At 40.1% G+C, this 17,071-nt stretch overlaps 1 protein-coding gene across 9 annotated transcripts in view; it reads left to right on the plus strand.

Annotated features, from left to right (window-relative positions):
* ADAM22 (ADAM metallopeptidase domain 22) overlaps window positions 1-17,071 on the plus strand; it is a 191,113-nt gene that overhangs the window by 127,940 nt on the left and 46,102 nt on the right. For 8 of the 9 annotated variants that reach the window (XM_058678094.1, XM_058678096.1, XM_058678087.1 and 5 more), the window contains exons 8-17: window positions 685-755; window positions 4,030-4,104; window positions 5,594-5,665; window positions 6,410-6,576; window positions 7,894-7,978; window positions 8,976-9,066; window positions 9,550-9,601; window positions 13,108-13,207; window positions 14,014-14,085; window positions 14,685-14,777. In XM_058678094.1, coding sequence (XP_058534077.1) covers window positions 685-755; window positions 4,030-4,104; window positions 5,594-5,665; window positions 6,410-6,576; window positions 7,894-7,978; window positions 8,976-9,066; window positions 9,550-9,601; window positions 13,108-13,207; window positions 14,014-14,085; window positions 14,685-14,777 — 878 coding nt within the window. The remainder of the gene's footprint in view (window positions 1-684; window positions 756-4,029; window positions 4,105-5,593; window positions 5,666-6,409; window positions 6,577-7,893; window positions 7,979-8,975; window positions 9,067-9,549; window positions 9,602-13,107; window positions 13,208-14,013; window positions 14,086-14,684; window positions 14,778-17,071) is intronic. The other variant, XM_058678093.1, reaches the window with a different exon arrangement.

Here is a 17,071-nt window from a genome sequence, read left to right on the forward strand (position 1 = left end):
ATAATATATAGTAGGAAATTTCAAAAAACTTGTGGAAACAGTAATTCAAAGAAAATTTATATTGTAGAAAATAAATTCTTAAATTTACTCGCAGTTTTCCATAATATGCACTTTCCATGAACTTTTTAAATACCTTTTAATGTATGGAGATCAAAAGCAATTTTGTAAATAATATGTTTTAATTTTATTTTCCTTCAACTTCTCATAAAATTTATTCAGTTCATAACAAGGAAAGACAAGTGAAACATTGATTTCATGTCTTTTATTACAAAAAAAAATTGTTTTAAGTTTATTTGAATGGCAGAGGATGGAGACAGGGGAAAAGAAAGAGAGGCAATTTCCATCTATTGGTTCGTTCCCCAAATGACCAGGTCCAGGCCAGGAGCCCAGAGCTCCATTCAGGTCTGCCATGTAGATGGTGGGGGGCCCAAACACTTGGCCATTTTCCACTGCTTGCCTAGGCACACTAACAGGGAGCTGCTTCGGAAGCAGAGGAGACGAACAAACAAACAGATGAAGTAAAGCAGCTGGGACTCAACCTAGCACTTCAGTTTGGGATGGCAGCATTGCAGTTGGGGGCTTAACTCACTGTGCCATAGTACTGCCTAAGCCCTGATTTCCCTGTGTTAAAGACACATGGCAAATGTACTAAGTTAAATTTACTTTGTTTTTATTTCCTTTCAGAATTCCAGAAAGTAAACACCAGTCTGCCAAAATTTACTTTCAAGTCAAGACCAAAAAGGAGCATACGGCAAGTATGTGTTTGCAGGTCTCTGTTGGAATGTTTTAAAACACTCAGCTGCTGTTGGTCCTTGGCCTCTGTGTTGTCTCTACTTGACAAGAGGTGCAGGTGTCTGGCAGCATGGCTGGTGGCAAGGGTGACAAGTCTGGAAGCACAATGGAATTGAGGCTACATTGTTTGGTAGACCGAGAGGACTCCCCACAGCGGATCATCCTAGGGATCCGCACTGGGAGGATGGGTTGTGAAGGCCCAGGTTGTACCATTTCAGCCTCTTTATGCCAACAGAGCACCCTCACCAGGCAGTCTATGTGTATACCACCTGCCCCCCCTTTTTTTTTTCTTTTTTAATCTTTCAGCAGGGTTGGGGAGCCTTTTTTTTCCCCTGCCAATTTGTAGCATTGTGGGTCATATGAAATTATCATCTTAAAACTTAGTTGTCTATGGATTGGTTGAATTTTGATTCCCACTGTTGTTGCCTTGGTAGAGGCAGACCTAATGATTTCAAGCTTGTGGGCTGCTTGTTGTCCACCCCTGGCTAGTTACCTCCTAAGGGTGAATCTGTCAAGTTTAGAAACCAGAAGATTCTTTTCTCTTATTTGAGCTACCATGGAGTTCATAATATAAAATTAGGACATACCTGGATCTTAGACTGAGTCATCTGTTCATACAGTACTTCAAACCATGTGGAGGAGGCACACACAGTTGGTTATTCCACTTTCACAAGGAGAGACATGATCACTCTCATAGGTGACTGATTTACCAAGAATTGTAGCTGTAGTGAATGGGCTAAACAAATCAAGAAGACAGGTCATCAGGATCTGGCCTCACTGATGTGGAGACGGTAGTGGTGGTGAGTGTGCAAGTGTGTTTGTATGACTTAGAGGGGCGGGGGAGAGGATGAGAGAAAGGTGAATTGGTTAAAGGAACTGATTCTCTTAATTACCTTGATATAAGAAATGTTCATAATCAGATTTCTGATTGCTACATGCCATTCAATATTTGCCACATGCACAGCTTAATTGTAAGAATTTTAACTATATGAACATGTTTAACCCTAGTGGCACCCTTTCAAGCAAAATGTTTTCCTTATTGTCTCTTTATTTGTCGATAAAGAAAATGAAGCTGATAGGTTTGAGAAATTCCCCCACCATCATACAGTTACCCAGTTGTGATACTGAGGTTCTGACCTGGGAAGCCTGGTCTCCAGGAGGTGCATGGAACCTCGGGTGTCCTTTTTGCTGCCTCGCAGAGGCTTGTGTGTTCCGCATACAGGCTCTGTGTGTGGTGTGAACCACTTTTCTCTCTAGTTGCTCCTCCTGTCTGTCGGTACAATCATGGATTCAGTCAACCATTAATTGAAAATCTTTGAAAAAAAAAAGCGATTGCATGTTTACTGAGCATGTATGGACACTTCTATTGTTTCCTAAACAAGAAAGTGTCCCAAAGAGTTGCATAATATTTACATTATAATTTGCATTTTAAGGAATCTAGAGGTGATTTAAAGCTTACAGGTCCATGGGTTCTATGCAGATACTGTGTTTTATGTAAGAGACTTAAGCATCCAAAGATTTTGGTATTCATGACCCAAACCCTCAGGTGACATATGCATATGTATATATATATGTATGTCAAGATCTTCACCCTACACATACACACACACACACACACACACACACACACACACACACTCTGGACACACATGGATACAGAGAATATAGATCCTAAAACCTGGTTAAGTAAAAATGATTACCATTATTATTTAATTTGAAGTAGTGATTTGCAGACATTTGAGTAGTGAACCAGCAGATGAAAGATCTCTCTTCCTCTGCATCTCTCCCCTCTCTCTGTGACTATGACCTACAAATGAAGATGTCCGTAAAAAACTGGAAGAGACTTTTTGGGCAGTCTTTTTTATTAGCTAATCATTCTATTCCACAGTTAATAAAGCAGATCATGCCATCCTAAAAATATCTGTTGGGTTTCTTATATTTGTTTGTTTTCTTTTGTTGTTTTGAAGACTATTGCCATTGATTATAGATTGCTACTCATCTTTGATTTTCCATCTCTGAGCTATACTCTGTTTCCTATCAGTTTTATGTAATGAAAGTTTTTTTCTTTAATGTTTTAAAGGGTGTGATTGGCAATAAGATAAAAATCTTCATGGTCCTTTTAAGTTCATTTTAAATGCAACACTCAAAATAAATAGATATGTTTTGACTATAGGTGTTAATCACAAACAATGGCCTTGTTAAGTAAGTGAAAAATATTTTCTGGGAGTGGTCATTTGACACAGAATTTAAGATGCCCTCAGGATGTTTTGTCTATTGAAGCCCCTCGGTTGGCTGTCCAGGAAGCTTCTGATTTAGCTTCCTGCCCATACTCACTCTGCAAGGCAGTAGGCAATGCCTCCTGTCCTTGGGTTCCTCCTACTCATGGATTGACCCAAATGGAAATCTGACCTCTCAGCTTTAGGCTAGCCCAGCCCCCAGCTGCTATGGGCATTTACAGAGTCAGCCATGACTGGCAGCTCCGTTCATTCTCTGCCTTTCTAATAAATGAATAAAATTTAAGCATTTTACTGGAAAAAATATATATTTAGTCTTGGTCTAAAGGAGCAGGTTAACTTTGCAGATCTTGTAAAAGATTGTTAAAGGCCAACTGCAGAAGTCAAGGAGGATGGCTGCCTCAATATCTGCTCTTGCCACTCATATTTATGGTTATGATTATAAGTGGAGAAAATTGGTCATGGAGCCGACAGCTCTGGCTCTCCTGGGCTCTGCATGACTGGCCAGGAGCTCAGGGTGCGGCCTCAGTAAAGCCCCTGTGTTGCCTCAGGATTCTCTGAACCACGCCCCAGAAAAGATCCTTTCAATCAGAGATTTGCAGACTCTAGAATAACAGTGTCAGTCACCCCATTGTGCCCTCTCAGAAATCCTCAAGGGCTTAAATTTAAATAAAGAATGCTCTTACCGTGTCACTCTGAGATAGACTGTTAAGCAGAATTAGCTGGATGCAGCAGAGAACGAAACGTGGGCATACAAATGCAAATGCAGACTCACCGTAGGTTTTGTATGTGTTCTGTTTCTCCCATATCATTTTATACTTATTTTTGAACTGTATAGATGAATTACCTGTTTATAAACGAAGTAACTAAGTGAACATTGAAAGATACGTGCTAAAGGAATAAAACTTGATCGCTTTGTTATGTTAATTTCTTCATAATTCTAAGCTTTTCCTCTCTGAGCTTAGAGGGCTTATTCATATATGTTTTTTTTGCTGTGTTGCAGCTTCTTCGATATCCTCGTAATGTAGAAGAGGAGACCAAGTATGTCGAGCTGATGATTGTGAATGACCATCTTATGGTAGGATTTGCTGTTTTAAAAAAAAGTTTGTTCATGCCTTTGGTGAAGCTGGTAGGTTCAAGAATAAGAACTCACAGAGTTATGGTTGGACCCATTTGTGAACCAGCGACAACCGGTAAGAATAAGGCATATGATGTAGAAATAATAGCTAGAAGTAATTCATGAGTTCCCAGAAGCATTTCTGTGATTGATAATATCAGTTTTTTGGATTTGGTTCATCAGTGTAGGTACTCGTATTTGAATGTCCTCATCCAATATGACAAGGTCAAGGGAAAATGGGAACTTTCATTTTCTATTGAAACAGTGAGTCACTGGTTATGTGTCCATTTATTTTGCAATATATGGCTATATGCTGATAAAAGAAGGGCAATTTTCCTCTTTCTTTCTTACCATGGAGAAAACCATATGGAAATGCTGCTAAGGATAAATGGTGAAGTAGTTTAGGATGAGAATTTGGCACTGTGCCCCTTCTTGTTTAGTCAGTTATTTTGACTCAGCATGTAGATACTTAATTTATGGCAGGCTTCAGTCAATACGGTGAGCTTTATCACACAGAAGCTTATGCTTCTGATTATCCCATGTAATCAGAATGTTAAACCAAAAAGGTTCAATTAGTGCACATCTCTGAATTTAACCGATTTCAGATACAAGGATATGTTAATTTACTTCATTTGATTTAGTTGAGGGGATAAAGTACCATTTATTTGTATATGATTAATCAAATAGTATGCATTGTAGCCACCACTTGTAACAGTGTAATCAAGATTGAGTGTTACTTCCTCATGCAAGCTGTTTGAATCAGCGAATGCTTTTGTCCTCTGAGATTTTTGTAAAATAATAAGCTAAAAGAACACATTTTAAAATATTTTAGAACAGTTATAAATTCAGGGGTCTGCAACTACCTGTGACAGGTAACGAGTGAAGTGAATCAGTGAGTGTAAGTAGGGAAGGGTGCTGGGGAGAAAGAAGGCCGGCAGGGTGTCAGGGGAGCAGGGCCTGAGCTCTGGCTGCCTGTGACACATGGTGATGCTGCTTTGAAGTGAAGCCAGCACACACTGTGGATTCTGGAACACCACTGGGGCAAAACTGAAGGTAGATGGGAATCCGCCCGTATCCTGTCATCCCGTGAAGACCTCAGGGCTTGTTCTTACCACGTCATGACAAAGTGCTGTATGCATGGTGAATTCTTACACTGGTTGTAATGTTCGCATTCACTTTTTCTGGCTGTGCCCTGCGTAAGTCTGTATGTTTACCAATTCATTGACAACTTGCATGTTTTATTCTCTTGAATCAAAATCCTGTTTAAAGGAATCTGATGAAATGAATGAAAGAGCATTTTCTTCTTCGTCTCACAGAAGGACACCTCAAAATTAAGAATTCTGTTTATTAAAAAGCCCTAGGGATTGTTCCATTGCACCGTGTTTTCTTTGCTAGGATGTTAATTTCCTGGTGACTTTCAAATCCTTCTCTGGTTTCCTTTTGCTTCCAGTTTAAAAAACACCGACTCTCTGTGGTACACACCAATACCTATGCAAAATCTGTAGTGAACATGGCAGACTTGGTGAGTTTCCCTGGAGCTTACGGAGTGGGGATATGGTTTTTCTAGTTTCTGTGTCCTGAGCTGTAGTTTAACTGGGATGTCCTGAATGTGTTGGGGTGACTCTGCAATTTATTGACTCTGATTTATGGCTGGGAATGATAAATGGAAATGATCCGAGTTGCTCACAGAGGTGCCTACAGTTCCGCCCCATGCATTTTTATACCCCAGTAGATGAAGGCCAAGTCACAGCCGCTAACCTAGATTCATAGTGCTTCCAGCGATGGGGAACTGGGATACCAGTCGCGCCCTTTCAGGAGTGCCTGGTGCTGTGGTGGTGATGTACCTAGTTCCACTGTCCCCAGCTTCCACAGGGAGCACTGCCCAGGCATTCTCCCTGAGTATAATCAGGCACCGGCCAGGCGATATTTGAGTTAGTGTCTTCATCATTCCCTTTTTAGAGGGGGGAGCCCAAGAATGCAGGCACTGTTAGTCCAGGGTGCCAGAATATCCACTCAGGGGGAACCCTGAGTAGGGTGCAAGTATTTCTCCCAAATGGACTTGTATCTGACATGTGCTTGGCGGACTGGTACTTGGTAAATGTTGTAATTCTCTATTATTCTAAGTAAATGCATGTCAAAGCACCTTAGAAGCAGTTTCCTGCCTGTAACTACAACTTGGTATTTCCATGAAAGGAGCTTCGTAGGCCTGTTCATGAACCTTTTGATCACATGTACAGCTGATGTGTTCATTTTGTTAATACACTAGATATATAAAGACCAGCTTAACACAAGGATAGTATTGGTTGCCATGGAAACCTGGGCAGCTGACAACAAGTTCGCCATATCTGAAAATCCATTGATTACCCTACGTGAGTTTATGAAATACAGGAGGGATTTTATCAAAGAGAAAAGTGATGCCGTTCACCTTTTTTCGTACGTAACTTTTGTGATAATTTATTACCTTTTTTTGGTTCTGTGTTGAATGCTTTGTTTTGTCTGAGATATATACTGTTATTGCATTTGATATTTGTGATTTGGCTTAATGTGTAGATGCTTTGAAATTTTCATCAAATCTTAAGAAATTAAATTTTGAGTTATTTTATTATTACAAGTCTATTTCAGTTAATTTTTCAAGAGATTTAATCATGATTGATTAAAATACTGTTCATAGTCATGTAGAGCACTCTTAATATCAGATACATTTTTAAAGTTGCCGTTTTGAAAATGTTAATACTGTGTTTTCATTCAAAGGTGAGAATTTAGTGTTTCTGCAGTTTATCTTTTAATTTTTTATTGTTATGTTCTTTTTTGGAGTGACATACATATTTGCTGAAATAGTGGATTTTTAAATTAGCATTGCGAATCTTGTCATCTAAAGTCAGAGTGGTTGAGGAAAGTTGTCAGTGGAACTAAAAGCTGTAATGTTTTTGTCACATTTGATTCTAACATAATATCAAATAAAGAGAAAGAATACTGCAAGGAAATTAGTAAACCATTAATCCCTACTCATCAGTTACTTGTGTTTTTCCCATTTATTTTATCATTCCTTTCCTCCCTGTCTTCCTTCCTTCATCCATTTGCCCATATATTATTTTTCTTCCTGAATCTTTTGAGAATTAAATTGGAGATACTTCAGCATGTATTATTTTCAGAATGAATATGTTCTCTTATATGGCCACAGTAAATTATTAAATCCAGAAAGATTAACACTAATACTTCTATGTAGTCTGCAGTCTGCCTTCCTATTTCTCCAGTTGGCTGTTTGTCTTTTGTAGCTGATTTTTAGCCCAGCCAGGATCCAGAGCAGTTTCCTGCATTTCATTGAATCATCATACCTCGTAACTCTCCCTCTCCTCAGAGAGTCCCTGAGCTTTTGTCTTTTTTGAGCTTGACACTCTTGAGGAGTACCTACCAAATATTTTATAGCATGTTCATCACAGTGGGGGTGTTGGATGTTTTCTTAGTAGGAGATTCACATTATGCATTTTTAGCCAAAGTACCAATTGGGCGATTCTGTATCCTCAGAGTAAGTGTTATCAAAGATGCTTTTTTCAACTGGTATACTTCAGGCTAAGTTGGGTACTGGTTGTGGGGGGCATATGTTCCTCTCTGACCTTGAGGATTTAGAAAGAGGCAGATGGTATAGACAGGGTGTGCATGTTGGGAAGAGAAATGTAGCCAATGAATAACAAAGCATGCTGTGATGTTTGAACTGTGAGCAGTAAGTGTCTCTCATTTCCTTTTCTGAAGGGGGAGTCAATTTGAGAGTAGCCGGAGCGGGGCAGCTTATATTGGTGGGATTTGCTCGTTGCTGAAAGGAGGAGGCGTGAATGAAGTAGGTGTGAACATCTGTACGATACCCAGTGGTATGATGGCTGAAGGCGTTTCTCTGATGTTATAGGCGTGCTCTCGCGTTGTTGCCCCACTCCAGCTGTTTGACTGACTCTCCATCAGTGTGGTCACGACTAATAGCCAGGGAAAGACTTGGGAAATCACAGAATCATGTTTTACTTAGCGTTACTTCCAGATTCAGCCTGGTGTGTTTTCAGATGATACAGAGATCATTCCCTTTACCCTCCCTCACTGAAATGGAGTCCCCCTGTTCCCTGTCATTCCAAATGCTTTTCCAGAAAGCTCAGTGAGTTCTGGAAACTTTGGGTGACCTCCTAAAACCCAGTTGGGTATTTTCTTATCTCTGCAGGATTTGGCAAATTTGGGAAGGGGAAAAATTGGGGGAGGGATTTTCCAAAAGACCCCTTTTATGCGTGAGGCACTCAACTAGATAGAAGTGATCTAAAAGAAAATATCCGTATCTTGGACAGGCTACAGTTCACAAAAATACCATAAGATCTTCTTAGAAAATTTCTATTGGTGCCAGACTGCAACGACTCCTCATAAGTCATCCCATTTGTTGTCTTTAGCCACATTGTGCACTGTGTGGAGAATACAAGTGCAAGGGGGTGAACGCATACCAGATAACGTTTGCACCTGTATTTCTGTTTTGTATCATCTGAAACACTGGCTTGATCACAGTTTAAGGTTAACATACATCTCAGTGGAGAAATTTGGGCTCAGGTTTAGTTTCAAGTTTCCAAACTCAAAAGCTGTTAACTCTCCAGCTTTTCATCTCCCCCATAAGACCTAATGAAACATGAATTGATTTCTTATTACTTCTTCCCAGACACACGCTCAGCACTAGCTACCAACCTGCTAAGCCTCAGATGCAGAGAAAGCTTAGAAATTGCTTACTGTTGATTGTATGGTGGCATTGTGTCATGCCCATCTTGAAAAGCAGTTTGTATTTAAATGCTTTATTTTTCTTTGTCTTCCAGTTTGGGAAACCGGATTTAATGGCAGTTACCCTTGCCCAGTCATTAGCCCATAATATTGGTATTATCTCAGACAAACGAAAGTTAGCAAGTGGTAAGTTTTGGTACTTGTTTAGCTTAGTTGTATTTAAAATACACCTCTCCAAGATACACAGGTGCTGGATGACAAACCAAGGTCTTGAACCCAAGTGTTCCTGATGCTTAACCTGTGTATACTGCCATCCACCAGGAGCCTTTTACCAATGAGTGAGAAATTGTCATCATTCCCAGAAAGGCGTATGACCCTGGATCCTGTAGTATTACCACAAGCTATTAGTGTATTGTAATTGGTTATTGGTTGTCCTTCATTTAAACCATTGTTAAACATATCAGAAGATTTTGTTATTCTATTCAATTTATATTGTCTTGGTAGTTTTATGTATCTATTTATTGTTAACTATTGCATAACAAGACTTCTAAGTGTAAGAACTGTAGTAAGATATTTAAGACAAAGCCAAGTCGGATTTTTTTTAATATATAGAAACAGATGCAATTGTGTTTACTTTCTAAGAAGGCATGTGTGTCTGTTTCCTCCTAGGTGAGTGTAAGTGTGAGGACACCTGGTCAGGATGCATCATGGGCGACACTGGGTGAGCCACTTCTGTGTGACAGTCACTGCCTGTTCCTTTCCCTGCTGTGCTCTTGTCTTAGGAATGAGACGCTGGCTGTATGGAACCTCACCACAAGCATTTATGACAAAACTGGAAGTAAATCTTCTTTCTCTAGAAAAATATTTAAATGTATATTATTTGAAAAGCAGCGAGACAAAGACAGAGATCTCACATCTGTGGATGCAGTCCCCCAGATGCCAGCAACAGCTTGGCCTGCACTAAACCAGTCAGGAGCAGGCGCCCTCTTCCCCTTGGGAGGCAGGACAGAAGCGTTTGAGCCATCCTCTGCTGCCCCCCACAGTTCGTGTTTGCAAAAAAGCGGATCTGAAGCAAAACACTATTATGGGAGGCAGTTGACCCAAGTGGTAGCTTAACTGAAGCACAAAATGCCCACAGCAAGACGTTGTTTCTCATTTTATTTCAAAATGGTTTTAAATGTAAATTGTGAGGTGGTTAGTACCAAAAGTTCCCATATACCCTCACCCCAGCTCCATAGTAACATCTCATGTTACAATGAATGGACCACATCCAGCTTCTCTTGGATTTTTAACTCCAGACCCCTGCTATCCCTCCTACCGCTCCCACGCAGTGTTCAGAGAGAGAGAGAGAGAGAGAGAGAGAGTGTGTGTGTTTCCTTATTTGCTTTTCTTTTGCTTTTAGCTCCCGTGTGCAAGGGAGAACATTGATCTTTGTAGGTGTCTGGCTCACTTCCTTCAACTTGATGTTCTCCAGTTCCATCCATTTTGTTGCTCTGTGAGTCTCCATTGTCTAAGGACAAGGGCTCAGATTTCCTTTTGTGGAATTCAGGAGTATGTGCTCCTTCCTCAAGTGGATTTACGGTCTCCTTTTCCACTGCTGTTTGTGATCACATTGCTTTCCTAACTGTGCATGCGTTTCCTGCAGTCTGATTTGCTCACCATTATCCTCGGTGGCATTTTGCCTTCTTCACATTTGCTGCTCCTGTCTTCCCACGCGATACCTTCCCCCTCTTTCCTCTAGCCTATTCCTAGCCATCTGAGGTATATTAAGATTTTTAACCCCTGCTGGTATTTATGCTTCTTCCAACCAGTTTGTTATACATTTTTGAGGGATTACATTTTATACTGATTTATATGCTATTCTTCCACACCGTAATCCTTCATATAGACTTGGTTTTCAACAAATGTTTATTGATTGCATTTGAATTTTGAGTTTTTGGTATATCTGACAAAGAATATTAATATTGGAGGGAATGTGTATGCAAATATGTATTTTAAGCATCTTTTGAAATGTCCTTGGAATTTTTTTTGTTATGACAGGTAATAAAGGTGTTTGTGTTGCAGTTATAACATTTTAGCAATTAGGAAAGTTTATGCTAGAAGTTCTTGTATTATGAAGGCTCTGTAATACATTTTATTATTTTTATTATTTTTTTAAAAAGTGCATAGGGCACAGCACAGTAGCCTAGTGGCGAAAGACCTTGCCCTGAACATGCTGGGATCCAATATGGGCACCAGTTTGTGTTCTGGTGGCCTTGCTTCCTATCCAGCTCCCTGCTTGTGGCCTGGGAAAGTAGTCGAGGACAGCCCAAAGCCTTGGGACCCTGCACCCATGTAAGAGACCTGGAATAGTCTCCTGGCTCCTGGCTTCAGTTTGGCTCAGCTCCAGCCATTGCAGCCACTTGGGGAGTGAATCAGTGGACGGAATATCTTCCTCTCTGTATGTCTGACTTTGCAATGAAAATAAATAAATCTTTAAGAAGTGTATAGTCTGCGTAGCACTTTGCATACTGTATAGCAAAATCATATGGTTGCCTTCACATATGCCTAGCTTTTGCATTAGAGCTTTTGTTACATTATCTAGAAGCAAGCAAGAGAAAAGCTCTTTATATACAGCACTATGTGATCTGTTTCTATAATTTAACCTATTTTGAATATCACCTAGCACTACTGGTAATGGCCGTGTGTCCATGATACATTCTGTTCCACTTGTACTTTTTGAGTTTCTATATTCCTAATTGTTGCTAAGCATGCTAGAAACGAGTAGTATCAGTTCTATTTACAAGTCAAAAAAGTAAAATGTTAAGAGTGCATTGAATACAACAGATATTCACTTCCCAAAACACAGGCCATGGCAATACCCTCAGATGTTTGAAAGGCAGTGTAGAGCTGCTATTCCTCCATGGTAGAGAAATATGACTTGAGACAATTAGAAACACAGAACTGTGGGTGGACGTTTTGGGAAGTCAGATGTAGCATAGAAATGGCAAGTATTTGAAGTTATAGATATGTTGTCACTGATTGGACAGTACTCATTTTGCATGTAATGAAAATACCACATCATATCCTGTAAATATGTAGAACTGTTATGATAAGTTAAAACATGTAAAGGAAAAATTTAATCAGTGAATTACTGTACCTAAGGATGTACTCATTGTGATGGCTCTTAATGCACGTTGCCAAATTGTTCTCAGAACAAGTTTTTTTTTTATTTTATTAGCTTTGATCCTTTTTTTTGCTATATATATTTGTAAAAGATTTATTTAATTGTTTGGAAGTCTGAGTTACAGAGAAAGAGGGGGAGAAACAGAGAGGCAGAAAGATCTTCCATCAGCTGGTGTCTCTAAACAGGTGAGCACAATGGCCAGGGTGGGCCAGGCTGAAGCCACAGCCAGGAGCGTTATCCAGGGCTTCCATGAAAGACGCTTGGGCCATCTGCTGCTGCCTTCCAAGGCCAGTAGTAGGGGGTTGGATTGAAAGTGGAGCAGCGAGGACACAAACCAGCAGTAACACAGGCAGCAGTCTTACCGCTGTGCCACAATGCTGACCCCAGTATATATATTTAAATCTGAAACTTGAAGAAAAGGTACAAGATTAATGACAATAAACCATTTCATTCTTTGAATCATAAATTGTTAATTTGGTGTCTTCTCACCCCCAAATACCTTAGTGGGCATTTTTTATTAGCAAGTTTATGTTTCAACATAACTGCAGTTCAAGCCGTACAACCATCTAATTCTTAGTTCTCCTTTAAGGTAATCTTATACTTCGCAACATCATTTATGGCAGAAGGCTGAGTATCAAGCATCACTTTTAGTTTTCTGTCTTTTTAACTCCTTTCAGTCCAGAACAATTGCTTAATCTGTCTTCAACTATCATGACCTGACACATGCATGGCTTAGAGGTCATGTATTTTGTAGTATGCTCTGCAGTTGCATCCCAGTTTTAGTATTTGGGAAATATCTCTTGCACCATAATTTTTCTCTTACTTTCCTTGAGTTAAATTACAGGTCCTGTTATGTGTGTGTCTCTGTTGAATGAGCATACAACTACCAAACAACCCACAGTTGCCAAGTGAAGAACTGAGAATTCTATGTTGAAGTAAAATTCATAGAGATGAAATACAATATCATGCATAAGTGAATTTTTAATAGGATTCAGGTTTAAGAGTACTAGACAAGAAGACACAGCTGTACCTATGGAATTGGATTTGCTTCTCTCTTATAGCTATTATCTTCCTAAAAAGTTCACCCAGTGTAATATCGAAGAGTATCACGACTTTCTGAACAGTGGAGGTGGTGCCTGCCTTTTCAACAAACCTTCCAAGGTAATAAATGTGATCGAGTTATGAATTTTTCTGTAATACAATAAGAACAGGTTTTTATCTTCAAAGAAAGAACTTATATTTTCTTGTATCTATGAAATAATTTTGTTCTTCAGAAATAAATATTGTTAAGATTCTCTCATGGGTGCTAAAAGTTTGGTCCTCACCACGGTTTTGTGATGTAAATGCACAGGTAATAGATGTTTCTGGTCAAATATTGAAGTCTCTTGAGATGCGCCATGTTTTTGCCCAGGATCGTCAGTTGAACCAAGATTTTAATTCAAAGATTCTGATGTAAATGCCTTACTTTAGTCAGAAATTAGATTTCAGGAGTCAGTCTGGCTTGGTTTTAGTCAGTAGCTAGGTTTTGTTTTTATTCTATTGAACCAGATCCTCTTTGGTTGAAGAAGGTACTTCAACAACTTTCTGGGAAATAAACTAGCAAATTAAACTAAAAAATTTTGTACAGTAAAATTTGAAATTCACATGTAGCTCTTTTTCATAACATGCATTCTTAGGAACTTTTGACTCTCTATTTTATGCATGGATTTCAAACATTTTGTACCCAAATAAACTTAGCTTTAACTTCTCTTTCTCTGAACCTTTTGAGATACTACCATCTGTAAACATGCATGTAAACACATTTATATATGTTAAATAGAGTGCTCCAAGATCTAATCATATCTTATAGCATAGGGAGATAGGAAAACATGTTTTGTAGTGCCGGTCTAGGTTGCCGGGTGTGTAGGAGTGGGAGTGGTCTGTCAGTCCTCTGGATTTCAGTTCCCTCTTGGGTTTTCCTCCCTCAGCTTCTGGATCCTCCCGAGTGTGGTAATGGCTTCATCGAAACTGGAGAGGAATGTGACTGTGGGACTCCTGCTGTAAGTCTCTGGCTGTTCTGATGATGTTTTCAGATCGTTTGAGGCCATTCCATATCTATGCACTGAGATAAACAAATGTCTTAATGTCTTACTAGGAAGCTGTTTAAAAAAAATTATTTGTTTGCTTGAAAGCCAGAGTTATGGGGAGAGGGGAAAGAAACTCTCTCACACATACACACACACAGAAACAGAGAGAAAGAGATCTTCCTTACTGTGGTTTATTCTCCAGATGGGCAAAATGGCCGAGGCTGGGCCAGGTTGCAGCCAGGGGCCAGGAGCTTCATCTGGATCTCCCAATCAGTGACAGCGGCCCAAACACTTGGGCCACCTTCTGCTGCTTTCCCAGGCCATTAGCAGGGAGCTGGATCAGAAAAGGAGCATCCAGAGCACAAACTAGTTCCCAAATGGAGTGCCTGTGCTGCTGGTGACAGCTTTACATGCTAAGCCACAACAACACTGGCCCCATTACTTGGAAGCTTTATGGGATTTGTGGAAAAAAAAATATTGTTCATGCATTTATTTTTAAAAAATATCCTTATATTTTCAAGACAATACCATCATCTTCTCTTTTTTTATTTGCAAATGTTTCTATTCCTTAGGAATGTGTCCTTGAGGGGGCTGAGTGTTGCAAGAAATGCACATTGACTCAAGACTCTCAATGCAGTGATGGTCTTTGTTGTAAAAAGTGCAAGGTAAATTAATATGGATAATTAACAGCATCCAATATGCATTAAGTGACTAAATTCTATCTGCTTAACAGGATCTTTCCAAGTTTCAAGGGCAATAATTATTCCCATATCACTGATGAGAACACTGAGGCTTGTGGTGGCTAAATAGTAGGTCCAGGTCTTGCACCAAGCAGCCTGGGAATCCAGGGTATGAGCCTCTTACTCCCTGAGGTCTGGGAAGTGGGCCTGTGGTGTGAAACCAGATGTTACTAGTCTTGGAATGGTTTTTACCCCTCTTCAAAGAGCCAAGGAGGTATTCGATGGCTGCTGCTTTTCTCGTGGTTCAGCTTGATAAGGTTCTCACACTGTTGTGGGATTCAAAAGGAATAGTTCTAGATATGCTTCCTTACAGTTTGCACACTTGCCTGATTTTGTCTTCCTGACAGCATTTTCATTGCTGTCTACAAAGACACAGCCTTGGTGACAAGACTGACGCTTGTTTGGGAGCAGGCACTTACGCGGTGATTGGTACAGGTTTTCAGTGATTGGGTGAATGAAACAATCGGCACGGTGCTCTCAAGGCCTGCTCACTGACTGACTGACTTCAGTCAAAAGAGCTGCAGGAGGGCCGGACCAAACCTGGTGTTTAAGTGCCTACTGTGTGCCTGAGGTTGCATCCGCACTTTTGATGTGTGCCACGATAGAGCTGCATGCCTCATCCCTGTTGGTAGATTTGGGTGATCCCTTAGTGCTGTGGGGGTGTGCCGTGTGCATTGTAGTATTTTTAGATGCTAACAGCATTTCTCCTAATTGTCATAACCAAAAATCTCTCTAGACGGTGCCAAATGCTTCCTTGGAGGCCACATCGCTCTGCTTGAAACCACTGTTATAATGTTCTCCAGCACCCTTTTGAGATGGGCTTATCCTCCTGATATTTACAATTGAGTGATCCTAATCTCAAGAATGCTAAATGCCCTGGACAGGAAAAGAGTGAACCATCCCAGTTGGCTGGCAGCTGCCCCTGTTGTTTCCATCCTACCCCTGTGTCTCCTGGCTCTTAGTGGCAGGCAGAGCTCTCAGAAGAAGGAAGACTAAATCAAACAGGAAACAGACACTCTTTGATTTTGGCTACTGCAACTGTTTATTCTGTGAGCTTTTCCAAGTGCCATAACAAGGGATCCCAAGTGATTTCTCTTAATCCTTGAGTTTTTAAAGTCTGCCAGTGTTTAAAATGCACTTAGTTTCACTTTCTTCTCCCTTGATTTGTAGAATTAGGCTCTGTACCATAAACATTTCAAGGAACACGTACAACAAAATATGACGAAATACATAAGATGAAATAGCATGGTAACTGCTGTCCTACAACATGAGGTATAGCTGGGTTGTTTGTTTTGTTTTCTTCTGCCACTTTCTTCACTACTTATTCCATTCGCTTCTCCATCTGGCCTCTTCAGGGAGCCAGAAGCAGAGTAGTGGATGCAGAAAGGAGAGTAGAACAGGATGTGAATCGGTGTGTATCTGTATTTCCTCTGCAAGTGTTTATACTCATATATCTGTAAGTCAGGCATTAGTGAACTTTTTCTATAGGGCTACATAGTGACTACTGAAGTCTCTACCCCAGTTCCTCAATTCTGTCTTTGAAAGCAGCCAATACAAATACTGAAACAAATGAGCATAACTGTGTTCTAATGAAACTTTATTTGTAAAAACAGGTAGCCAGCCACAGTTGACCTTCAGAGTAGACTTTGTAGACCCCTGCTGTGAAATGTTGCTTGTTTACGTGTTTATACTGTTTCTCCTTTCATAATGGAAGGGGTTTTAGTTGCTTTATCCGTTGCTGTATTTTAGCACTTGGAGCAAGCTCTCCCTCACTAAGCTTTGTTTGTGAAGGTTCCTTCCTGGAAGTTGTTGAGCATTTATACCCTCATCTAAAGTCTTCATCAGATCTGCTCATAGGAGAATCTTCTTCAGCCGTGGCTTAGGACAGTCCTAAGTCATCTTGATTACTTACTTATTTTTATGGCCTACTGATGCCATAAGAGGTTCTTGCCTTTTGTTCCATATTGAACCCACAGTGGGTAGAGCAATGCAGGGTGGCACCTTCTAAGAGATTAGTAAATACTTGATAAATGAACAGATGTTATTCTCCTCTCCTCAAAATTATCTGTTGATAGCTGGAATGGAATTGGCTGAGAGTTTTTGCACATGTCCTGGTGTTGTGGTCTAGGTTTGGGTCAAATATTTATCTCTTACTTAAAAAGCCATTTTAGCATAGGCTCTGTCACAGCATACAGTTTATTCAGAGGGTGAGGAATCCA

The sequence above is a fragment of the Ochotona princeps genome, chromosome 20 (assembly GCF_030435755.1).
Source record: "Ochotona princeps isolate mOchPri1 chromosome 20, mOchPri1.hap1, whole genome shotgun sequence".
NCBI lineage: Eukaryota > Metazoa > Chordata > Mammalia > Lagomorpha > Ochotonidae > Ochotona > Ochotona princeps.